This window comes from Cyprinus carpio, chromosome B7 (genome assembly GCF_018340385.1).
Source record: "Cyprinus carpio isolate SPL01 chromosome B7, ASM1834038v1, whole genome shotgun sequence".
NCBI lineage: Eukaryota > Metazoa > Chordata > Actinopteri > Cypriniformes > Cyprinidae > Cyprinus > Cyprinus carpio.
In genome coordinates, this window is record NC_056603.1 from 41007954 (window position 1) to 41035117 (window position 27164).

Here is a 27164-nt window from a genome sequence, read left to right on the forward strand (position 1 = left end):
TAATGCTTTTACAATCCCGCAAAATGATGGTAATTTTTTGGTTAACGCAACCTCTGTGGACACGTCATTTTTCACATTACACACGTTTTGACACATAAAACACTATTTACAGATGCTAAAAGGTTACGGTGGAAACTCACACACAGACAGTGCACTTGTGTTCATCATTCGCTACCTTAATCGTGCTGGCGTAGGCCTGTTTACAAAGAGAAAGAAACACTGTTTGGACCGCTATTTCACAACAATTACGTCAAATCAGATCTTTCTGTTTACTTACCTGTGAGTGTCTGCAAGACTAGCTGCCACTTCATGTGAACAAACTGCATAAGACAAAGATATAAAAAGAAGACATGGGTCATGAACAGAAGTCTTAAGCCAATTGTGTAAGGCCTCATTAAGAGTTGGCATTACTCCACTGACTGCTCCAATAAAACCAAAGTAGGGTTTTTATTTTTTGTGCCAACTTGACAAATGGGGCCTTGCATCAGAGGAATCAGCATTGCAGTCTACAGTGTGACGGACTGATTTTCAGCTGGAGAGAACATGACTGATGTGGGATGCATGGAAGGGTTGCAGCAAGGCCAGCTGGCGGATCAGGGTTATAATGAGCACACATCCCGAGGAGCTAAACGGGTCTAAAAGTGGGAGAGAGAATCTGAGGAGCGGACGGACGGGGTTAAGATGTACGACACATTCACATTCACTGCAGTAGATCTCTGTGGGACTGGAACCGTGAGGATGTGTGTTATTATGAGACGATATGAAAGGGTCTTACATACAAGGCCATGCAAAACTTATTACATCGCTCGCTTTAAAAACATATCAGAATATACTTTGTAGAATATATGATGTAGTTTATTTCATATTTCACAGAACATATTTTTTAGGAGAGAACAGAACTGGAGAAAAGTATATCTTATGAATGAAATATTATTTATTTATTTATTTTTAATTAATGGATGTATTGTTTGTTTGTTTGTAATATACAGTGGGCTCCCAAAAGGGTTATAACACATAACCAAATTAAAACCATAATTATTATTTATTAATTATTTATTATAATTCATTATTATGGACTTGCGATACAAAATAAGTAAATAAATAAATAAATAAATCAAAACATAGGTGCCAAGGCAACATGTCTCATTTTCATTTAGTGTAACTTGTACTAAACCGAAACAGAAACTGAAATAAAAATAAATAAAAACACCAAAAACTAAATTTTATATATAAAATAAAAACTATAATAGTATCTCAATGATATACTAAAACAACACTGGCTCTAAGAAGGAAAGTAGTTATTGAATTTGCACATAATTTGATAGAAAATATTTCACTACAAATATTATATTATCAGAATAACAATTTATGTGAAAAACTGAGTTTAAAAAGTAAAAAATAAACAGTATTTGATGTCATATATCTAATTTATGTCCTTACTAATATATCTTTGTTTTTTGTTTTTTTACACTTTAACCATATTTCCAAGAAAATGGAAGTAATTATTAATTTACATATAAAGATACGTTCAGCTATGGTCAACTTATCGCATTTAATATAAAATTTAACTATAATACATTTTCATTTAATTTCAGTTAAAATGCAGTGAAATGTCTGAAAACATCACGTTCAGATTGCACTTACATGCATATTATTTTAACCATATTTTACAAGAGTATTAAAAACTTTCATCATCAATCAATCAATCAATCATAGAATGTCATCCAGGTGTGATGTGAAGATGGTCAAACATGTGGAAGTGTAACTGGTCTGATGTTAGTGAATGCCTGAAGCTCTGATGAATGATTTCTGTCATGGAGGAGGAGGAACACTGCGAGAACACTGACTAGCCCTCAGAGAAGGAAGAGCAGAGCGCTGATGATCGCTAGGGAGCACAGAGAGCACACACACAACACAAGCAGGCACGTTTCACACCCACCAGGCCAACCTCCCTCAGGAGTACGCCGAGGCTTTCTTGCTGTAGTGGGACGGGGGGCGGCGGGCGACGTAAGAGGGGGGCGGCACCCTGATGAAGGCATGAGGGAGGAGAAGTGAAGTTGTGAGGTGAGTCGGTGTGGATGTGACAGAGAGGACGGAGGAAAGAGAGTGGAGTGTGTGTGTGTATCGCGAGGAGATAAAATCACATGCACATTAGCCTAAAGTGAACGCTAAATGATTACACAGCCGTGCATCTTAAATTAATGCTCTAATATTATTCTAATATTAATATAAAAAGGGATAATATTACTTAATTTGATGATGCCGATGTTTTTTATTCTCTCAAAAATTATTATGCATCACCTAAAGGAAAAGTGAATGGGTGCCGTCAGAATGAGAGACCAAACAGCTGATAAACACACAAGTAATCCACACCCCTCCAGGCCATCAGTTAATATCTTGTAAAACGAAAAGCTGTGTGTTCGTAAGAAACAAATCCATCGAGGCATTTTAACTTTAAACCAATGCTTCTGGCTAAAATACTAGTCTATAATCCATAATAACACTTCATCCATCTGCTGCTGTCCTCTCACATCAAAATCCACCCACAGTTTTGACTTGTAAACAGTGCTTGATCTGTGCATATTTCTCTCCTGATTCAGACAAGTTGACTTTTTCACTGAAGAAAGCAATATTATGGATAGAAGCTAAAAATGTCTTAATAATGGATTTGTTTCTTACAAACATGCAACTTTTTGCATCACATGATATTAACTGATGGACTGGAGTGGTGTGGATTATTGTGATGTTTTTATCAGCTGTTTGGACTCTTATTCTGATGGCACCCATTCACTGCAGAGCATCCATTGGTGAGCAAGTGATGTAATGCTACATTTCTCCAAATCCGTTTTGATGAAGAAACACACTTATCCTAATCTTGGATGGCCTGAGGGTGAGTAAATATTAAGCAAATTTACATTTTTGGGTGAACTATTGTTTTAATGCACTAATAAAAGTCAAGCTAGTCAAATGTCAAAAATTTGACATTTTTTTTTTTTTCCTAAATTAGTAAGAAACAAGTATTGGATTTCATTCAGCAATGCAATGATGCAGGTATTATAATGAATCTTAATTTGAAGTATTTTAACAGTAATTTTCTGTTTAAGTGATCTGACACTGACAGTTGAGAGGGTTATGATCAAACATCTTCATGTATTTCCTCTTTTGTCCACATGGTGGCACTTCTCAAAGCAAAAACGGCAAACTAGGAAAGGCTGTTTTGAGTTTTTTAAAATGCGCTGAATCATTAACAGTTTTAAAGAAGTGAGCCATTAATGTGCATTTTGAATAAAAGTAGAAGATGCACAGGCATCAAAGCACTGGGCTGAAAGAGAAAAGCTGCTTGCCGTGGCAGTATGCAAAAGTAGAGCAGGAGTTTGCATGTGTGTGTGTTCTTACCAGCTGGCTCTCACAGCTTCAATATCGCTGACTAAATTTTGTGCAAGGCATATTCCAAATATCTGTGGAAAGAGAGAGAGAAAGATGAAGTAGAAGCAGAAGATGCAGTCAGCAGTTGCAGATGAAGTTCTCACCTGCAGCAGAGCGATGCCGATGAAGATCCCAGCCACTACCGTCAGGTTGTCCTGTAGCCATTTCTCAAACTGCGGCACACAGCCTTTGACATTAATGTATGTCGTCTGCTCTGCGTCCTAAAGATGAACACATGAGATCAGGATCAATGCTTTGTCCTCTTTCTACACACGCACAGTAGTAGTTCAAAAATTTAAACACATATACTTATTTCCCATGTCATCTTACAGATCCTTAATCTAAAGGATTATACTTCATTTTTGTTTACATTATATATATATATATATATATATATATATATATATATATATATCACTGTTAAACTTATTGGAGTATATTTTAGAAAAATATAATTTTTCAGTGTTATTTTAACTTCAGAATTTCATTATTAATCACACAATGTGTTAGCCATTTGTTTTTGTAAAGAGTTGTTTAATACTACTAACAATCTCTGAATGTAAACCATTTAATACATACACAAAAACGATATATATATATATATATATATATATATATATATATATATATATATATATATATATATATATATATATATATATATATATATATATATAACAAAAATAGTTAATTTTAAATAAATTAAAATATTAAAAAAAAAAATATATATATATATATATATATAAATATATATATATATATATATATATATATATATCTATATATATATATATATATTGAAAATGTGTACATTTATTTACATTTATATATTTATATTGTTTAACTGATATTATATATAAATATATTTAATATATAAACGTAACATATTTTTCTGAAATATATACATGCATGGGTGTGTATTTATATAAACATAATAAATATACACATTACACACACATATATTATGTAAACAAAAACTTTTATTTTGGATGCGATTAATCGCAATTAATCGTTTGACAGCACTAATATATATGTATATATATATATATATTACATAATCATCCAAGTATGAAGAAGCTTAAATGTAAGAAATTTATTTATTTATTTATTTTATTTTTGGCCTCTATGCAATACCTATACTTTGAAAACAGTAAATTTGTGTTAATAACATAATATATGTAATTTCATTACAGTTATGAAAACAGTAAATAACAGAAAATAGTAATGATGAGGAGTACTGTGTGTGTGTCCAAACCTCTGACTGGTACTGTACATGATAAATGTGCAAATATCTCAGGGTTAATGTTAAGTGATAAAGATGTCACTTAAGAATAAACAGGACAAATACATTTTTGCATGTTAATTTTGTTGTTGCAAGCTGAAATAATGTCTGATGTATAGCATGTCATACTTTGTCTTCTGCAGAGTAGATGCTTTCAGATTATTTTTGTTGTGTGAGATCACATCAATTTCAATTCAATTCAAACTCAACATTTTTACTTTTTTTTTTTAATTTGTAGCATCACTTATTTCATACAAATATCTAGCATGACCTTTATTAATGCTTTATTAATTTTCCATTCAGAAGCACGCAGAGGTGACGTGCAGAAGGCAGAGAAACACTGATGGAGGGAGAGTAAAGGCACAAGAGAGCAGGACTCACCGGCTTTGCCCGAACATCATATCCACATTGTGTGTTTATTACATCCTCCTGCAAAACACATAATCGATGTGGAATTATTGGAAGACAACGGTAACGTTTCAATTGAAAGGAAGTATGCTGACAGTGTGAAGAATTCCAGTGTGTTCCAGTGACGTGAAGAGATAAGACTGGACATAGCAAACTCTGAGGGAGTTACTTCGTCATGTTTATAAGTCTTCCTCCTTATAAACTAGTACCAGGATGTGCCTGTCACCCTTCCAATCTTCTTGACTTACTTCACCTTGAATAGTTGTTGTTCCTCTTTCAAATCACTTCTGGAAATCTTGTTTTGAACATTCTTAAACAAGTTTGAATTTGGAACATTCCATACATTAATAGACTCTTCATGTACACTTTCTTTTAGTAAAGTTATAGTACAGTAGTTAAACGGTTATACACTTAAATGACTCTTTATTTAGTTCTGCTTTTATTATTCTAACTTACAGCAAACGAAACCGTCTGCAGTTTCCCTCACAGTGAAATGATGAATCGCTGCATTCACAGAAGGGCTCATAATTGAATCGTTTAATGTCAATGATGGTTATTTGTTATGAGTTAATAGCTGATAACAGGCCATAACTTCCGTCCTCTTTGCTGTAGATGTTGTGCTCACAGTGCTTGTTTACTTTCTGTGAAATGTTATTTTTACTCTGTTCACGTAGACCTAATCTTGTTTAATACTCCCCTTTTTTTTTCACTCTTTGTCATGTATCGTTTCCCCTCACACTTTTAAGTCTCTCTTAAATCATTAAGATAGTGGCAAACAAATTGTGTTTGGAAAAGAACTGAATATTTGTGGAGCTAGACAGCAAGTATCTCACTGGCAAAATTTTCAAACAAAGTCTTAATTGCATCATATTCAAATAAAAATTAAATTAGTTAAAAGAATAAGTTTTGGTTTAACCCCAAAAATGAAAATTTGCTTAATATTTACTCACCCTCAGGCCATCCAGATTTGGAGAAATGTAGCATTGCATCACTTGCTCACCAATGGATGCTCTGCAGTGAATGGGTGCCGTCAGAATGAGAGTCCAAACAGCTGATAAAAACATCACAATAATCCACAAACAATCCACACCACTCCAGTCCAGCTGTTAACTTCTTGTGAAGTGAAAAACTGTGTTTGTAAGAAACAAATCCACGATCGCTTCTGGCCAAATACAAATCAATAATCCATTATAGCTATTCCTCCATCTCCTCTTGTCCTCTCACATCTTTGTTTAGAAAAGTTTTTGCTTGTGAACGGTGCTTGATCTGTGCGTACTGTATTTCTCTTCTGATTCAGACAAGACAATTCACTTGAAAAAGCAATATTATAGACCGAGGACTCGTATTTTAGCCAGAAGCGACGGTCTTAATGATGGATTTTTTATTACAAACGCACAGCTTTGCTCTTCAGAAGACATTAACTGATGGACTGGAGTGGTGTGGATTATTGTGATGTTTTTATCAGCTGTTTGGACCCTCATTCTGACGGCACCCATTCACTGCAGAGCATCCATTGCTGAGACACTGATGCAATGCTACATTTCTCCAAATCTGATGAAGAAACAAACTCATCTACATCTTGGATTGCTTGTACATTTTTTAGCACATTTACATGTTTGGGTGAACTATACGTTTCATTCAGTTGCCATGAAAATTCCTCTCTTACCGCTGGGTCTTTGGTGCAACAGGAGAAGGGCACGCCACATTTTTCTCGGCTGGGGTTGCTGTCTGTGCAGTTGAAGTAGATGTTGAGGTTCCAGTCATCTGCTCCAAACGCCCCGCAGCATTCCCACTGAAGAAAGGCAAATATTGTGCATGCAGTTTTATTTCTTGAGTTTTGGAACACACATTCATCATAAAACTGAGATTAAATTGCAATAATTTGGAATATTAGACAACTCTAATAGGAAGCATTAAATGCATTAGACTGCATCTGTTTAATACACATCAATGTCACAGCTGTGGCATGAGCAAGCCGTGATCCCCCATGTTTTCCCATTATACTAGTATTTGATGTTGACATGCAGTGCTTTTCTGTGTCTGTCTTCTTTATCATGCAGGGTCAGCAAGGAAATAACATGACAGCATCTGCCTGATTCTGATATCTAATTAAATCTGTCCTGAGGAAAGGCATCTGCTGGAAAGAGATCTGCAGTACAGAGCATAAAGCTATAAAAAAACACAGTAAAGTTGCAGTGCAGTGTGGGACTGAAACAGGGTTTGCTCAGGAAACAATGTCATTTGTGTGCCAAGTGTGGACTTCTACTTATATCATTAATAGGAATCTGAATTTTGTTACACTGTTAGATGTCACACTGTTAACTGAGTAATGCAAATAAATAAATAAATACATAATAAAAGTGTTAACAAGACAATTGCATGTTTTTCTGTTTCTTCACTAGAATATTAGTAAATCTGTATCCCACTGTTACATTTTAATGGGTTTCTTTATATCAAATACAAATATAGAATATGATGAATACAGAGTCTAAAAAATAAAAATAAAAATATGAAAATATAGAATGTGAATTCTATGTTTGAACCCAAGAAATAAATGTTTCAACACAAGAAATGTTTTCGAAATATTGACTGAAATTATGCGCAACGACATGTTTCCACTTTTAACCTTGCAACATTGACAACACTTCAATTGCAAATATGAATATGTTTTCAATTAAAGGTTATTAAAAGGCATGCCAAAACTAAGTGATATTACTCATTATTGTTTTTCAGTTAGTTTTAATAAATAATTACAGGGGCAAAATGCCACCAAAATTCAAGATATGAGGACAAAAAATGAGCCCCTGTACGCCCCTTGCTTATTAGATTTACAACATATGATATTTGAAAGCAATATCACACATTATAAATTTAATATTAAGGTAGTTTAGTGACAGTATTGTCTGTTTTTTTGCTCTACTGTATTTCACCAACACAATTAGTTCAAACACAGCTGCAGTAGCAGGAGCAATATGTTTCACTTCTGAAAGAATCTGTGTTTTTGGATTTGAATCAGTCTAACAAATGATTCAGTGACTCACTCATAAAGACGCACATTAAAGAATCACATGCTTCATTCCTGAACGAATCAGCCATTTTGAACAAACCACATTTGAACCAATTAATTATTCAATGACTCTGATCCTAACCCTACCCAAATATACATGTAGTTAATTAATATCCCTCAGTACTTAAATGTATAATTGCACTGTAACAAGGACACCTTAAAATAAAGTTTAACTTCATTTTTTGTAACATTTCAAATTTCTCTCTCTCTCTCTCTCTCTCTCTCTCTCTCTCTCTCTCTCTCTCTCTCTCTATATATATATATATATACAAGAAATTAATATCATAGGATTATGCAACTTTAACTGCAGTGTAAATGCATTTATTCCAACTCAGGGCTGCATTAAACAGTCTGTGTAAATTCAGTGCCACCTCAGGTGCAGCTTTTGTGCCACCTCTACAGTGCAAAGATGAATTTTGTTGATACGCATTTCATTTAATTGGTAAATTCACTTAAATGTTCTCAATACATTCAATTAGAATAATAAAGCATTATATCTATCTATAAAGTGTCTCTAGATATATTTGATGACCACTAATCTGACTATCGGGGTGGTCTTGTAGTGTTTATAATGGTTTTGGACTTAGTACTTCAAATCTGAGGTGAAAAAATAAGATTTCTTAAAGTTCAATAGTCACTTTTTCAAATGAAATACTTCTCAGATAAAAAAAACAACACCTTTCAGACCCAAATGGCACCATTTCAGTAACCTTCTAAATGTCAGCACATTTTAGCCTCGAAATAAACAACATTCTGAACAGTTTGACATCTTACTATTCAAAGAAATGAAGAAACGCGAACCGGCAGGGATCTCAGTAAGTGTGCTGTCTGTGCTGACAGTGAATAAGGAGTCTTCAAGTCGTGCTGTTGCTATGGGAACTGTTTCTGTAATGGCATGTGGCGCAGATAAACTGATAGTTTGCTTTTTTTCTCCTGTGCACTCACATCTTCCCCTTTCATCTTGTTTACACCTTTCCTCATTTTCACTTTCTAGTGTATTTTCTCTGCCTTTATACTGGAGACATGAGCGCTCTGTGCTCTCTAGCCTGCGGTCTTACATATTCCTGAGTGAAGTCGATGAGGTTCTGCAAGTCAATGTCATCTCTGTAGGCTCGTATGTTGTTGTTGATGAAAAAGTTGAGCTGATCTTTAATCCAGTCTTTAAAGACAAAGGCCAGGACACCGGCGGTCAGCTCCAGGAAGAAGATTATCCCCAGAAACACCGAAAACTGGGAGAGAAGAGAGACAAATACACTTTACTACAGTCATTAACACTCTATACCTCATCCCCTGTAGTATTTTTTTTCTGTTCTGAATAATATAATAAAATGTCAAAATTGAGAAACAGATTTTTGTATTTTTAAATAATTGTTTGCAGAATGCATTGACACTAGTTTCATTTTTGCAGTCTAAAAATAAATACAAAAATGAATACATACGACATACTAAATGGCAATAAATAAATAAATGAGTGACATCAGTTTGTGCAGACATCAGATTTAGCAAATTTAGCAAATTTATTTTTTATTCGTTTCTAAAATGCTTTGCAATTTCTGTAATGTGAGTCAAAGCAAATACATACATACATACAAAATGCCAAAACTGAAAAAAAATCTAATTGCTTTATTACAAAAATTTAAATTACACTGTTGTAATAATTTTAGCATAATATATAATTAAATTGCTACATAATTTTAGCAATTTAATTTTAATTTTACCAAAATATCAAATAATAAATGCATACATTCAGAATATCACTTTAAAAATGTCACTCGTGACCTCAGATTGTAAAGTATAAATTTTGTGATTTTTTAAAATCATTTTTGCAAATGAAAAACATTTTTTCATTACAGTACATACGGGACAAACATCTACCAGAGACTGTATGCACAAAGCATTTTAAGCACAGTTAGAAAATGCCTAAATAGAATATATATTTGATGTTTGTAAATGCAACAAGCATCAAATATATATTCTATTTTAGCATTTTCTAACTGTGCTTAAAATGCTTTGTGCATGCACTCTCTGGTAGATGTTTGTCCCGTATGTACTGTATTAATGGCTGTGGAAACACCCACGCATGTAAGTGTTAAAAAAGCACTGATCTGTTTTGTAACAGATAAGAATCAAAACTTGAATACATACAAATTTGAGCAGGAGGGTGTTTTCCCTCAAGGCCCCGATACAGCCAGCGAAACCCAGGATGAACATCACCCCTCCAACTACCATGAACAACCACACTGGATCAAATCCACCCAGATCCGTGATGGAGGAGATGTTAGACAGAACTCCCTGAGGAACACACAGAGCTCTAATTAGCTGAACGGCTTCCCAGAACCTTGAGAATTTGCTTCAAATGTGATTGTTTGCAATTACGGCAGATACAAATATTTGCAAACATTTCATTACAGACAGAAGCCGTGTGGTTTCAAAGTCACAAATATGGCACAGAAAATGGCAAACTGATCAAGCATACACACAAACAATATATCAAAGCGTGTTCATACATGCTTGTGTGTAAAAGATCACACGGACTATTGAGAGAGAAATTTACATATTTCATGAAACTGTCCAAAAATGCACTTTTGTGGTCCACTCTACATGGAGCACATGGTGTGTTTGTAGACAAATAACTCTGCACAGTGTGTGTGTGTGTGTGTGTGTGTGTGTGTGTGTGTCTATATTTGAAGAAAACAGCTGCACACGTGATAATGCTCTTAGCTGTTATTTCCATCCCTATGTGACAGGGTAGTTAACTAAACTAATAAATAAATAAATAAACTTAAAACAAAACAAACATTAACTGAAATAAAATAAAATAAAACCGTCAACGTATTTTATTTCAGCTACTGTAGCTGCCAAGGCAACATTTCTTATTTGCATTTAGTTGTACCAAAATAACTAAAACCAAAACTGAAATAAAAATGAATAAAAAGTATATTATATATATATATTTTTTTTTTTAATTATATTTTAAAAACTTTAAGTAAAATTAATATGAAATATAATATTATCGTAGTAATCCTAAAACATCACTGCACCTCATACAGTATGGGACATCTCAACTTAACACATACATTAATATGCCTATCAAATAAAAATATGCATAAAGAATATGCATTCAGTCTTGTTTATTCTCACCTTCTCACTCCATGCCCACAACCCGATTCCAAGGAAAGCCACACCAAGCAACTATAAAACAAGACAGATATGGCATTACTTTAGCGACGATGAATTGTTTTAAAAAGCAAAGCAGATTAAGAGGTTTTGAGATGTTACAGCATGCATTGCACATTATTGAAAACAATAATTTCACACACTATTTGCTCAACTTTTTTATTTGTGGAACACAAAAGAAGAATTTTAGTAAACAAACACTTTCAGTTCCCATCGACTTCTACTGTAAGGTCCAGAAATATCATGGAAGTCATGGGAACCAAAACTGTTTGTACCAAAATATCTTCTGTGTGTGTGAACTATCCATTTAAATGTTTATTTAACCCACAATTATATATATATATATATATATATATATATATATATATATATATATATATATATATATATATATATATATATATATATATATATATATATATATATATATATATATATGTATATATATATATATATATATATATATATATATATATATATAAAGTTCAAACCAACCAATATTACACTCCGATATGAAAATGTAAAAACGAATTGTTGTCCATGATTATGAAAAGACGTGAAAATGTCATGCTTTTTAGACATGTGACGCAAAGCATAGATTACTATTCTCCAAAGTACACAGTAATGTTTCCATTTCAAAACCCCTTCCCAGTGAGCCAATGCTGAACATTAGAGATAAAAAGACAGCAAGCATTTTATCAGACCCCTTCAGCCTGACCAAACATTAGGTCATGTCTCATAACCATTGAGTGTAAAGAGTGCCAGCCTCTATATCTCACGCTTAAGGTCTTGCTTTTAATTTCAACAGCTTCTCATGCCACACTCTGACACAGTTTCTGCAATCTGATCTTATATGGTGACATCTGAGCAGACATCTGGTCCTTCCCATGAAACGTACGGTATGTCCTCAACTTGTCCATAAGGTTGTGATTCTGCTAGCCTTTCAGAACTGGAGAACATCGCCTTTATTTGTACCTTATTTCTTCTTATACCATGTTTTTTTTTATTTTATTTATTTTTTCTGCCAAACATTAAACACAAATATGCACTGTGTTCACATTAACTGGAAGGCCTACAACTATATATATATATATATATATTTCCTCTAGATAGAACTGTACAATTGGCAGATTTTGTAGATGAAATTAAAATGTAATTAAAGGAATAGCCAAAAATTACTTAAAAAAGGCCAAATTAAATTTGCTGAAAATCTACATACAGATTAGTTAGTTTCTTTATCAGATTTGGAGAAATGTAGCATTGCATCACTTGCTCACCAATGGATGCTCTGCAGTGAATGGGTGCCGCCAGAATGAGAGTCCAAACAGCTGATAAAAACATCACAATAATCCACAAGTAATCCACACCCCTCCAGTCCAATAATCCCCTGGTGTGGATTATTGTGATGTTTTTATCAGCTGTTTGGACTCTCATTCTGAGGGCACCCATTCACTGCAGAGCATCCATTGGTGAGCAAGTGATGCAATTCTACATTTCTCCAAATCCGTTCTGATGAAAAAATAAACTCATCTACATCTTGGAAGGCCTGAGGATGGTTACATTTTCAGCAAATTTTCAGTTTTGCTATATGAGAAAAATAATAATGATAAAAAAAGCAAGCACGTGGGTGGAGACACATGGATTTGAATGTCAGCTATGCATTTCTACACAAATACATCATTGCTTTCAAATATAACCACTGTGTTTTAGTGGGGTCAAGACCTTTAGTCAGATCACCCATCTGTACTGAAGCTCACAAGCTATCAGACTTGAGAAACCTCCAGAATTTCATTCATTATTCAAGAAAACACTCACAGCTACATTTTGCCAAGTTGTTTTAGTCTAAACGGCCCTGTTTTTCCCTCATAACGGTCCATCTTTTCACCATCAGAGCGCCCACTGTGCCTCACACAAGAGTTTTTGTGTACATAAAATATGCAAGACAACAGTACAGTGATTGTGGGTACAGGGTCTCTCTCATACAGTAGTTCTTTTAGTAAAAAACTGTGCATCAAATCTGGCTGGTTACTGTGTAAAGCCTCATATCACCACAATCAGAGAAAAAAACAAACAAATAAAAATCAGGTAAAGTAAACAGATGTACAGACTGCACAGTACTAGTGTATGAAACCCTATCTATTTTCTAAACGCATGTTATAGATCTTATTGCATATGTTTAAACACCCACATCTCCAAATAAACCAATGCACAAAACCAAGTTCCCACACTACTACTTGTTCGAATCCACTTGGATGCATATCAGAATATGGAAGAAAAGATCTCTCGCTGCTTCTGTTTCACCACAACTTGTTTTTTAGCAAATTTGAGGAATTTTAAAAAATAACTTTTTTTTTTTTAATTAATTTGTAAAGTGGTTGCTAATAGAGAGAGACCTGGAGAGTGAGGAATGAAGGACAATTTAGTTTCTTGGACTTGATTTCAAACACAGACAGAAGTTTTGTGGAGCACAAAGGCTCCATTCATTCCCATCCAACTTTGCACACAATGGAGCGAACCGGAAAACATGCAGCTTTTTTTTTTTTCAGCGTCACAGGGTGTTGTTTGTGATATTAAAGCTGCACACACACCCAGTTCACATGTCTCTGTGGACTAATACATGGAGAAATGCATATTCCTTCTTGACTGTTTGCATGTGTAGTAGTCTGAAAGGAACTGTATGGCATCAGCATCAGAATCAGTCAGGACATGGAAAGAGACTAAAGAGAATTAAATGGATTCGCAAATATTCCCAGAGCAAACATGCATTATTATGATCGTTTTCATAACAACCAGCTGCTCCATTAAAGCTTAAGCATAATGGCCACCCTGCACTACATATTACAGTAGACAGAGAATTACATACAATAAGAATACCGTATGCAATGAATGGCCACATGTAGACCATAATGTATGCATGCATTTTAATACTTGCATTTATTTTATATAAAATTATTTTAATGGAATGTATTACTAAATAGAAGCTGAGTTTAAGTAATCCAGTCTTTAGTGTCACACGATTCTTCAGAAATCATTCTAATATGAAAGAAAATAATAAAATAAAATAAAATAAACTGATACTTTTATTTAGCAAGGATGCATCGAAATGACCAAAAGTAAAAGTAAAAACATTTATAACGTTACCAAAGATTTCTATTTCAAATAAATTAAATTTCTTGTTTTCATTTTCATCAAAGATTCCTGAAAAAATTCAACACTGACATAATAAGAACTTATATATATATAATATATATAATTGATAATACAGCTAGCAAATCAGCATATTAGAATGATTTCTGAAGGATCATGTGACACTGAAGACTGGAGAAATGATGCTGAAAATTCAGCTTTGATCACAAGAATAAATTACATTTTAAAATATATTCAAATAGAAAATAGTGATTTTAAATTATAATAATATTTCACCATATTACTGTATTTTTATCAAATAAATGCAGCCTTGGTGAACATAAGAGCCTTCTTTAAATTTTTAAAAAAAATCTTAACAATAATACACACACATTTGGCCAGTCCATAATGTAAATACACAACCCTTTTAGTTAGATATATTATATTCTTGTTCACCATCTGGCATCATGACCAGCATACTCTTAAAGGAAATGACATATACCTCAGTGAAAACATTCTGTATGCAAGCCAGAAAAATGTCACACAGAAACAAAGGAGTGCTTTGACTTAAGGAACAAGCTAGTGGAGCCTGACTCACTTTCAATTTGGAAATGCATTCAGACAGTGTACCGAGACGAGAGCAGTATTTCTGAGGTGTGTTATATGCTACCCTGCCAAAATAAATCTATTGCTTTAGCTAATTTTATTTCTCTAGTGCACAACGATGTTATTCTTGCTATTTGCAAACATGTTTATACAAGATCCAAAAACCCTACACCTGCTCCCACCTAACAATTAAAAGAGACATTTTAATTTATAGATCTATGAATACATCTGTTTGGGAGGTTTGTCTACTGCTTTATCTGAGCGCCTTAAAGGGGTGTCATTAATGTCAGCCATACAAGACTATTGCGCACTGCACTCTGACTATAATTAGTGCAGCTGGTTTCTGATACGTTCAGTAAGAGAAATGTCGCTTTTCATTATGAGTCATCTTTCAGTAAAATACTTTGTGTGTAAGCTGTGTCACAAAACCCCCAATGTTAACCCAAATAAAGAACATGAAAAAGACAAAAAGCATTACTCGGGTGAGATCATAACAAGAAATTATGACCTCAGCATCCAGTTATAGTGTAACATGTCATGGCAAGACTTCCTCAAAATATGAAGTAAAACATACAAATACATACTAACTTAAGTTACCAGCTACTGAAAAGGGAACTTGAAGAAACAACAAATTCGTCATTTAAGAAGCTGTCAGTGTTATTTTTAAGGAATCAATGAGTTCAACCAAACCAGTAACAAGAAATTTAAGTTAATAGCTACTGAAAAGGGAGCATTTGCCTCTACGGCAGTAGCTGATGCATTCTTATCTATTAAAAATCGGTTTAAAATCACTTTTTCATTATTTAAAAGATATTTTATATTTGTAACTAAGATTTTTCTGTTGTGAAACATCACATTAAATTGAATGTAAACCATTTTCTTGGTCAGTTTGGAGCGATTGAAAATATGAGTCGGCAGTAAACGTGTACAGTAGCTAATGTCACAAGTGTATGAAGTTCATTGAGTGTTGATTTTTTTGTTAGCACAGTGAACGCTCTGGACACGGTGTCGTGACAGAAGGACTGTGTCACACTTGGGTGGCCACTAGAGTTTCTTGACTTCCCCCTGCCATCAGAGCGGGAGAGAACGAGTCGGTTTTCAACTTCATCGCCGTTTTTCCACTAGCCTTAGGTGGTCATCACTCGGAGCGAAGCGGCGACGAGAGGAGTCCGGCATCGTATCAGCTGTTACCACCTCGACTCGTGCACCTGTCTTTAAATACCTGGTTGTTCGAGTCGTCTGTTACGGGAGTCCTTGGAAAGTGCTCACCCTGCGGTTTCTGGTGGTTCCTGGTTTCTCGTGTTTTTGTAGGTGTTCATGTCACGGCTTGTTTGGACGGATCCTGGATGTTGGACCTTTGCGGCACAGCACTTCATTTGGCTTGCCTCAGCCCACCATACTGCAATTGGATGGCCTGTCTGTGTGCGGTGCGTGACAGAAGGACTCCGTCACACTTAGATCCAGCAGGATGTTTTTGAGGTTTTCCCGCCCTGCCATCGAGCGGGAGAGCACGAGTGGGTTTGCAGGGAACAGCCCAAGACGTGGCCGTGGGACCCGGGGAGGTCGCCATAGAGCGAGCGGGCGAGAGGAGGTACATCGCCTCTCCACCAGGTCCCCCCTTAGAACGGGGTCGTGAGCCAGGGGAGGAAAGAAACACGTCCGCCGAGATGTGTTCTGCCAGGAGGTTCGGAAAACTTGGATTATTTTCGGCGGTCCGCTGAGCCAGAAGGTCACGTCCGGTGCTGAGCCAGCACCAATGTCACCCGAGACTTGTTGCTGGCAGCACCACAGTTTTCCTGGTCCGCAACCACGGCACAGCAGCACCAAGTGGCCGCCAGCCCAGCGTTTGCACAAGATGGCTGCCAGCCCTTGCCACAGCACAAGTGCGCCAGCCCAGCGCCACAGCACTTGATTGGCCGCCAGCCCAGCACAAGCTGGCCGCCAGCCCAGCGCCACAGCACAAGATGGATTGCAGCAGCCCTCAAGTGGCGCCTGAGCCCAAGATGTCCGCGGAGGACAGTTGAGGCACTTTTCATCATTAGATCCCGCAGGAGGAGTGTTGTACGGCCGCTGAGCCAGCGCCAATGCCCAGGATGGCCACCAGTTCAGCATCGAGCGCAAGATGGCCGCCAGCACAGCCAGCGACGTTGCCAGAGATGGCCTGCCCGCTCAGCGTGCCTGGACCATTTTTCGGGATGGCAGGCCGGCCAGCGTCCAGCACAAGGACGTGACTCAACGGCCTGAGTCTTCCGTCAAGGAGCCACGGCACGCCCGAGAGGGCCGCAGGTCCAGGAGACAGGCGTCCCCGTTCTCGAAGCCGGAGGACGCTCCCGAGAGGGCCGCTGCCGTCCAGCACACGAGGTTCCGAGCGGGCCGCTGCCGTCCAGGAGGGACGTTCCGAGGCGGCCGGTGCGTCCAGGAGGCCGTTCCCGAGTGGCGCCGCCCAGTCCAGGAGGCGGTTCCGAGAGGGCTGTGTGCCGTCAGGAGGAAAGGCCGACGGCCGAGGTTGCCCAGGCGGGGCTCGAGGCGGTGGCCCGAGGCGGTGCCCGAGGCTGTGCCGGATGCCGAAGGCGGTGCCGAGGCTGCCCGAGATGCCGAGGCGGTGCCGATGCCGAGGCGGTGCCCGAGGCGGTGCGATGCGGTGGCCGAGGCGGTTCCCGCAATGCCGATGCGAGGGGTGCCCCCGAGGCGGTGCCCGATGCCGAGGCGGTGCCCGAAGGCGGTGCCCGATGCCGAGGCGGTGTGCATGACGGCGAGGTGGTTCCCGATGCAATGTCCGATGGCCGAGGCGGTGCCCGATGCAATGTCCGTTGCCGAGGCGGTGCCCGTTGCCGAGGCGGTGCCCGATGCGATGGCCGAGGCGGTGGCCGAGGCAGAGGCGGTGCCCGAGGCGGTGCCTGATGCGGTTGCCGAGGCGGTTCCCGATGCAATGTCCGATGCCGAGGCGGTGCCCGTTGCCGAGGCGGTTCCCGATGCCGAGGCGGGTGCCCGAGGCGGTGCCCGATGCCGAGGCGGTGCCTGATGCGGTGGCCGAGGTGGTTCCCGATGCAAATGTCCACGATGCCGAGGCGGTGCTCGATGCAATGTCCGTTGCCGAGGCGGTGCCCGTTGCCGAGGCGGTTCCCGATGCGATGGCCGAGGCGGTGGCCGAGGCAGAGGCGGTTCCCGATGCGGTGCCCGAGGCCGAGGCCGTTGGCCGAGGCAGAGGAGGCGGTTCCCGATGCGGTGCACGAGGCCGAGGCGGTGCTGACGAGGCAGAGGCGGTGCCCGAGGCCGTTGCCGAGGCGGTGCCCCGAGGCGGTCCCCGATCCCGAGGCGGGTCCTGCGGCCCGAGGCGGTCCCCGATGCCGAGGGCGGTGCCGAGGCGGAGGCCGGTGCCCGAGGCGGTGCCGATGCCGAGGCGGTGCCCGAGGCGGTGCCCGATGCCGGCGGTGCCCGATGGCGGTGCCGAGGCGGTGCCCGAGGCCGAGGCGGTGCCCGAGGCGGTGCCCGATGCCGAGGCGGGGGCCGAGGCGGTGGCCGATGCCGAGGCGGTCCCCGATGCAATGCCCGATGCCGAGGCGGTGCCCGAGCGATTGGCCGAGACGGTGCCGATGTGCCCGAGCCGCGGTGTGCCTGAGGACCGAGGCGAGGGTCGGTGCCCGATGTTGTTCCCGATGCCGAGGCGGTGCCCGATGCGTTCCGGAGGTCGAGGCGGTGGCCGATGCCGTTCCGCAGGTCGAGGCGGTGCCCGAGTTGGTTCAGAGACCGAGGCGGTGCCCGATGCGCAGGCCGAGGTCGTTCCCGAGGCGGTGCCCGATGCGCAGGCCGAGGTCGTTCCCGAGGCGGTGCCGAGGGCCGTTCCGCAGGTCGAGGCGGTGCCCGATGTTGTTCAGGAGACCGAGGGTGGTGCCCGAGTTGCTTCCAGAGACCGAGGCGGTGCCCGATGCGCAGGCCGAGATCGTTCCCGAGGCGGTGGCCGATGCGCAGGCCGAGGTCGTTCCCGAGGTGGTGCCCGATGCAGAAGGTCGTTCCCGAGGCGGTGCCCTTGTCCAAGGCCGTTCCCGAGGCCGTGCCCGAGGCCGTTCCCGAGGCGGGGGCCTTGTCCCAATGCCGTTCCTGAGGCCGTTCCTGAGGCCGTTCCTGAGGCCGTTCTGAGGCCGTTCCAGGCCGTTCCTGACCGTTCCCGAGGCGGTGTCCTGGTCCGATGCCGTTCTGAGGCCATTCCAGAGGCGGTGGCCGATGCTGTTCCGGAGGCGATGCGGGGCCCAAGATGGGCTCCGGAGGCGATACCACGTGTCCAAGGTCCGTTCCCGAGGCGGGTTGTCCCTTTGTCTGGTCGTTCCTGATGCCGGTTCCCAATGCCGTGAATCCAATACACGGGCCATCGCAACAGCCGCGTCCTTACTTGGCTCCCGATTGGCAGGTTTCCGTTCGGGCCACTCAAATGGCGAATTCCTCCATGGCCGTCTCACACACGAGAATGGACTGATCCACCGTGGCCACCTGAACGCCTGGTCCCTCGTGGTCCCCTGAACTTTCGGGTCCCACCGTGGCCACCTCTGAACTGCCTGGTCCCTCGTGGTCCCCTGAACTTTCGGGTCCACCGTGGCCACCTGAAAACTGCCTGGTCCCTCGTGGTCCCCTGAACTTTCGGGTCCACCGTGGCCCCCTGAACTGCTGGTCCCTCGTGGTCCCCTGAACTTCGGGTCCACCGTGGCCCCCTGAACTGGCCTGGTCCCTCGTGGTCCCCTGAACTTTCGGCTGTCCACCATGGCCCCCTGATTGACCAAGCCACCTGGGTTAACAGGGGAAGCCATCGCTGCCGGTCCCAGTTCCCCTACACGGGCCTGGCCCGCCATCCCTCCCCCTGTTCTGCTCCACCAGTCACCTCCCTCCTGGTCTCTTTGTTTTGTGTTTATTGGGTTCTGAGGAGCATCTGGAAGCTGCTCCTTAGAGGGGGGGTAGTGTCACGGTGTCTGTTCTGTGTCTCCCTGGGTGGCACTAGAGGTCTCACTTCCCCTTATTGTCATCTTCGTCAAGCACTTCATTTCCCACTAGCCTTAGGTGCTCATCACTGTTCATTGTATTCAGCTGTTACCACTTACTTTGTTTGCACCTGTCTTTAAATACCCTGGTTGTTCTGTCGTTGTTACGGAGTCCTTGTTGAATGTCACCCTGCGGTTTCCTGGTTCCCTGGTTTCTCGTGTTTTTGTATGTTGTTATGGTTTTCTGTTTTGGATGTTACCTGGATGTTGGACTTTATTACCTGATTGTTGGACCTTTGCCGTGGCTTACCGTCAGTGAGCACTCAAACTAGGTGATGGGAAAAAGAGGGACTGATCTAAACTCTAGGCTTTACACTCTTAAAAAGAACATTTTTTTTTCTTAGTGCCAAGAACATTTAAGCATTTGAAGAACCTTTTTCCAGTATAAAGAACCTTTTGTGCTCTGGAAAGGTTCCGTGGATGTTAAAGGTTCTTCATGGAACTATAGATGCCAATAAACAACCTTGATTTTTAAGAGTATGTTGCAACATGGGCAGAGTTGTAACATCATCAATTCATGCAATCATAAATGAGTTACAGGAGTGAAATCACTATTGTATAGGGATGTAACGATACACTCAACTCACGATTCGATTCACGATTTTGATTTCACGATTCGATTCACGGTTTTATTTTATTTTTTAAACAAAATGAGATTTAAGATAAATTATAAATTAAATGTGTCCTTTTATTATTGCTTGGACAAAATGCTGCACATTTCTTTGTGAAACTGAAATATAACACTATAATAATATACTAATAAAGCACTTGCATATTATTGCTCTTTTGTTGGTTTTGATTGCTTCCCTTGTCCTCATTTGGATAAAAGTGTCTGCTAAATGACCACATTTAAATATAATGTAAATGTAAATAACAAAACTAAATTGAAATTTAAAAACAAGCCCCAAATCAAATAAATAAGTAACACAAATAAAATAAATCTCTTCATATAAACAAAATAAGGCTTTGTCTGTGCTCTTTCCATTTAAAATAAGGCAACTACTGCATTTTGATCATTCTCCAAACAAAGATGCTGCATACATGCAACATGAGCATTTTTAATCTAAATGAGATTTTATCATTTTGAAATTCTGAAGCAAAAACATACTGGTTTGACTTTATACATAAAAATAAACATACATTAATAAATATACATTTGTGAAATTATACATAAAAATATCAGTAAGAAACAGCAGACGAGCTGAACGAGACACAGATTCACTCTGCCAGCAGGTGGAGCTTAAAGCATTTTCTCGGTTACCGCCGTAAACAAAGCACTTATGAACACTGCAGCAGGTGGACCTTAAAGCGTTACCTTGGTTACCGCTGTAAACAAGCCAGTGCTGCACTTATGAACACTGCAGCAGGTGGAGCTTAAAGCGTCTCCTTGGTTACTGCTGTAAACAAACCAGTGCTGCACTTATGAACACTGCAGCAGGTGGAGCTTAAAGCGTTTCCTTGGTTACCGCTGTAAACAAAGCACTTATGAACACTGCAGCAGGTGGAGCTTAAAGCGTCTCCTTGGTTACTGCTGTAAACAAAGCACTTATGAACACTGCAGCAGGTGGAGCTTAAAGCGTTTCCTCGGTTACCGCCGTAAACAAAGCACTTATGAACACTGCAGCAGGTGGACCTTAAAGCGTTACCTTGGTTACCACTGTAAACAAGCCAGTGCTGCACTTATGAACACTGCAGCAGGTGGAGCTTAAAGCGTCTCCTTGGTTACTGCTGTAAACAAACCAGTGCTGCACTTATGAACACTGCAGCAGGTGGAGCTTAAAGCGTTTCCTTGGTTACCGCTGTAAACAAAGCACTTATGAACACTGCAGCAGGTGGAGCTTAAAGCGTCTCCTTGGTTACTGCTGTAAACAAAGCACTTGTGAACACTGCAGCAGGTGGAGCTTAAAGCATTTCCTTGGTTACCGCTGTAAACAAAGCACTTATGAACACTGCAGCAGGTGGAGCTTAAAGCGTTTCCTTGGTTACCGCCGTAAACAAAGCACGTATGAACACTGCAGCAGGTGGAGCTTAAAGCGTTACCTTGGTTACCGCCGTAAACAAAGCACGTATGAACACTGCAGCAGGTGGAGCTTAAAGTGTTACCTTGGTTACTGCTGTAAACAAACCAGTGCTGCACTTATGAACACTGCAGCAGGTGGACCTTAAAGCGTTACCTTGGTTACCGCTGTAAACAAACCAGTGCTGCACTTATGAACACTGCAGCAGGTGGACCTTAAAGCGTTACCTTGGTTACCGCTGTAAACAAACCAGTGCTGCACTTATGAACACTGCAGCAGGTGGAGCTTAAAGCGTTACCTTGGTTACCGCTGTAAACAAACCAGCGCTGCACTTATGAACTTTAATATGCATTATGAGGCAAGATGAAAATAAAAAATACCATCTAAACTTTTCTAAAGACAGTAAACTTCTCTCAGACATGCATTCATATAAACTCTTCCCCCTAAAGAATCGCGATTCGTTTAGCATCTCAACCGATTTGAATTGTCACATATTTGAATCAATTTTCAGCCGGCTCGCGGTTAATCGCTACATTCCTACCATCGTATAAGACCACCATCCACTTGAGGTGACAGAAGGTGTATGATTCTTCACAGAACGGGATTTTCTGATTAAGCGTTTATCTTTGGCTCATAATTTGTAAGGGATCCACAAAAATTTCATAATAAGTGCCACAACTGGTTTTCAATGTGGCATTTTATTGGCCACAAAAGTAACATAATAAAAATGATGGTGCTTACTTTTTCTTGGCTATAAACGAGAACTCAACAAATCAAGAATCTACCACAGCAAACGACGCTTAATTATTGAACTGACATTAGTAACCACTTGATTATAGATATCACAGGTATGCCAAACGTATGCATTTCGTCTAAAAAGCCAAACGTGAATTCTGGAGGCTTGAGACTGCAACCCTAAAATTCCTATAACGTTATATAAATGTAAAATTACATTTAAAATTTGTTTAATATATTAACCATTTCAAATGTTTGAAATTAGGTTAAAGGTGGTAAGTGGGGGATGGCGTAATAAACCGTTTAGTATCTGATCTTAGAAAAAAAGTGAACTGAAACTGATCTTAGCTACATTAACGCACAACATTAATACTGATAAGTGCTCATCTATTAATGTTAGACCTCACGGTGATAAAAACAACATAACTCTTTGTATGCACTTGACATTATTTTCAGCATTTTTGGGATAAATGGTATATTTCAAAACTATATTTGAAAGCATGTTTGAAGGAATACTACAACAGAGTTTTAGACTCCAGCACAGGTCTTTCAGTAGAAATGACTGCATTTTCTCAGTCATTTCTCCAGTTATTGCATTCAATCCAGGACACACACAGGATGCATGCAGGGCCGCATTAAGACTATAAGGGGCCCCTGGGCTTTACCTCTTGAGGGGCCCTTCTAGGGCTCGACAATAAGGACTGCCCGATTGCCCGAGGCTAGTGTGAATGACGCTCGTGACAGTAGACGTAGCAGTCACTTGCCCGATCGGGCCAGCGCTGTAGGGTGTGCGTTATATGTAGTCTGTGATATCGTAATTGTTGATTTAACGATCTGATATTATCGAGTATGCATCTCACTTTACAAAAAAAAATAGTAATTGTTCCCTATTCTGTGCACGCATGCACTACGTGACGTAGTCTAGTAGGTTAGACTTGTGCACGTGATTTAGTCTTAATGCCTCAGAATTCAAATATGCCCCTGTATATATTTCATATAATTAATAATTTAATATCTATGTTAACCAATATTACACAAAGAGTGCCGTTTTTCTCCAAATATTAGCATGATTACAAATGTGATGATTTTATTCAGCGTACAGTTTAATAAACAAGAACTTCATATCAAGTGACTTACATTTTAGACACCAAATCGTCTGTTTCGCTGTATTTCGCCAACGAAAATGGTTCCAAAGTCCACAGAATTGTTTTGCGTCTCTGAGCAACACTTCCTGAGTGAATCAGCCGCTTGAATGAATCGGTTGAATCTCAATGATTTGCTCATTAACAGTGATTCGCTGCCACCTACTGGCGGGTTTAATTTCAGGTTTAAAGTGTCTTCATTTTTTTTAATAATTCCACAGTATTTAACGTTTTATATTTTCAACATTAAAAACATTTTTATGCATCTGTAACTGCTCTTGACTGATACATTTTTAATAAAGTTTAATCTATTCTATAGTTATACATTAGATTACAACGTCTGTACCTGAAAATCTCTTGTTTAAAACTACATGAAAAACTTGAAAAGCACCATTTATTTCATTTATATGTTTGTTCTGTTGTATTTATTTGTGCTATTACTCGTAATTTGATTATTTGTAACTATTTTATTACTTACTGTTTATTTGTCTAACAATATTTAAAATATAAGTTAATCTAGTAGCTTGCTGTCATTAACCTATTATTGAGGTTAAATGTAACAAAGACAATGAAAACAATATCTATGCTTATTTTATAGGCCCATTTTCTTGTCTTTTACTTTTATTATTTTTTTGTTGTGGGGCCAGTGAAAATTTTGGTGGGGCAAGTAAAAATTTGAATCGCTGGCCCGACCGGGGTTGAGCCCTGCCTTCATCCATTGGAACTGCTTAATCGTTAAAAGTTATGGTTCCTTTTACTGTTAGGCCGTTTGTATCTATTACACGTTACCCCACCAGGTGGCAACAAGTGACTGTTAAAATTGCATTTGTCATGGAATCATTTTCAATTTAATTCAGTATTGCATGATGTCTGCGAGGGTTTTCTGCACACGCGCTTAGGATGTGTCAGTCAACACGAGTACAGAGATCTTTTTCATGACTTATTATTGCGATTAAAAAGTAGTTTTAACATCAAGCACGTCCTATACGATTTTCTCATTCATGCATTTTTTTTTTTTTTTTAGTAAAAAACGAAATGTGCCCAAATATCTTGCTTTAAAGAAGTGATACGAACATCAAGCGCAATTAAGTGTTTGCTTCTGAAGGCATACGCAACTTTAATAGTAACAAGAGTGCTTTATTTAAATCATTATGTAATATGATAAGGCCTATTTAATTACATGTATGCAGAATCGTTCGCATCAACCATTGCAATACATAAAAATTATTATATGGTGGCTAACTAACTACTGGGAGCTCAACTAAGTTGTTAAGTTTAAAAGGAGTTAATTATTTTGATAGACTATCATATCTAGCTACTGCTGCCAGCCTGCTAGTATATCACCTGTAAATGGCAGTGATTCCCTTTCCCCTTCACCATTATCTGCATCTTCATCTTTCCCTGGGCTTGCGTTAAAATATGATGTTAGTTTCGGAATTTTTTTAAACAAACTGTTCTGACGTTCTACTTTATCTTGTGCTGTTTTTCTTTTTTGCGAACCACTTTCATATTTACGAGACATTGCTGTCATATTAGATTAGCTAGATTAGTTATTTTCATCATTAGAATAGGCGGCAATTATCTTATAAAGAATTCAACTTAAGTATGTCACATGAGTTCGATACAGGCCAATAACTGAATGCTTTCAGACAATGATGAATTTTATTGGATTTCAGACAATGAAATTAATGCCCACTGTGACTGATGATTGCAGGGTTCATTGAGTGAGAGGGTTTGACTGACACTTCTCCAGTAGGACTTGCAACGCCCGCACGTGCATTCAAAACAAAGCGATAAAGCGTATATTTTAAAGGGACAGCGAATTATAAAATCCGATTACAATATTTTCCGGCATCATCGGGGCCCTCCCCCAGCTCGGGGCCCTGGGCTTAAGCCCAGGTAAGCCCGTGCATTAATGCGGCCCAGGATGCATGTGTTCGTGTACAGTAAGGTCGATGCATCGCTTCACACAGAGAGAAAGCCGATTATCTGTAGTACGCACTTGACTCATCTGCTGTCATGAACATCTGAGATAAACGGTTAGAAGATCGCAATGAAATGAGTTTCTGTTAACACCAATACAGGACCGCAGGGTCTGCTCCACGCTCGGCGTATAATAATCGATAGGTCTTGATTTAATCGACTAATTATGCCTGTCTTGTACAGTATATACCGGCTTCTCGCGTTTCAAACAAAGGAACTGAATTGGCGGAGGGAAATAGCCATACATCACACTCACATTCACTGACAGAAAGAAACATTGATGCATTAGAAACAAAGCCGCGGCGCTACAAACACAAGCGCTTACCCAAAATATTATGTTAAATCCAAATATGAAATATTTGATGCAGCAGCTGACTTCTTGACCCTTGTAATGCTTTCCTGACATCATTTGGCTCGTTTTCTCCAGAAACAAACTACTGGGTCACATAAAACAACGCGAAGCAGGTTCAGTTTATTATTCCGTTCTTAGGACATCGGTGTCAAAGTGTCCCAGTAATGTTATTATCCGCATAAAAGAAACATAACGCTGACCAGCTTCAACAGCGCCTAAATTTGCAACAAGGCTAACTGTCATTTAGAAACAAATCCGCTGACTGTAACACAGTGCGTCTCGAAATAATAACAGCCCCTTCTTCTCCGCAATTAGTTCACGTCGCTCTTTTTTCCCTTCACTTGACATGGCTGCTTTTGATTGACAGCGCTAGTAACCAATCAGCTGCCGCGCCTCGACCCTCCCCCACTAGGACACGCCTCCCCTCGCGAGGACGCGCATAAGTAGTTTTCGCTCAACTGCGTGCACGTGCGGCATTTTTAGGCTGTTATTTGATGCACAGTTTATTCTGTGCCGTTTTCTCACATGTAGGGCAACAATGAGATATTGTACAATTAATATTTTACTATTTTATAACCTAAAATGTGACCCTTGAGCACAAAACCAGTCGTAAGTAGCATGGGTATATTTGTAGCAAGAGCCAACAATAAATTGTTGATTTTTCTTTTATGCCAAAAATCACTAGGATATTAAGTAAAGTTCAAAAGCAATTTTCTCAATATTTAGATTTTTTTTTTTTTTTTTTTTTTTTTTTTTGCACAATCAGATTACAGATTTTCAAATAGTTGTATTTCAGCCAAATATTGTTCTATCCT

At 39.7% G+C, this 27164-nt stretch overlaps 1 protein-coding gene across 3 annotated transcripts; it reads right to left on the bottom strand.

Annotated features, from left to right (window-relative positions):
- Nucleotides 1-26704, bottom strand: LOC109083314 (tetraspanin-5). Of its 3 annotated transcripts, XM_042728682.1 has the most exons (11): nt 26323-26702; nt 11325-11375; nt 10329-10475; nt 9242-9412; nt 6783-6908; nt 5090-5137; nt 3531-3647; nt 3397-3458; nt 1940-2026; nt 278-320; nt 1-196 (listed from the first exon to the last, which is right to left on the bottom strand). In XM_042728682.1, the coding sequence occupies exons 1-9, from the start codon at nt 26404-26406 to the stop codon at nt 1954-1956; spliced, it is 879 nt and encodes a 292-aa protein (XP_042584616.1). In that variant the 5' UTR covers nt 26407-26702; the 3' UTR covers nt 1-196; nt 278-320; nt 1940-1953. The 3 variants fall into 3 exon arrangements, with proteins under 3 accessions (XP_042584616.1, XP_042584618.1, XP_042584615.1); XM_042728684.1 differs by lacking the exon at nt 1940-2026 and having other exon boundaries at nt 26323-26701; XM_042728681.1 differs by lacking the exons at nt 1-196; nt 278-320; nt 1940-2026 and having other exon boundaries at nt 3393-3647; nt 26323-26704.
- Between the last annotated feature and the right edge of the window lie 460 nt (nt 26705-27164).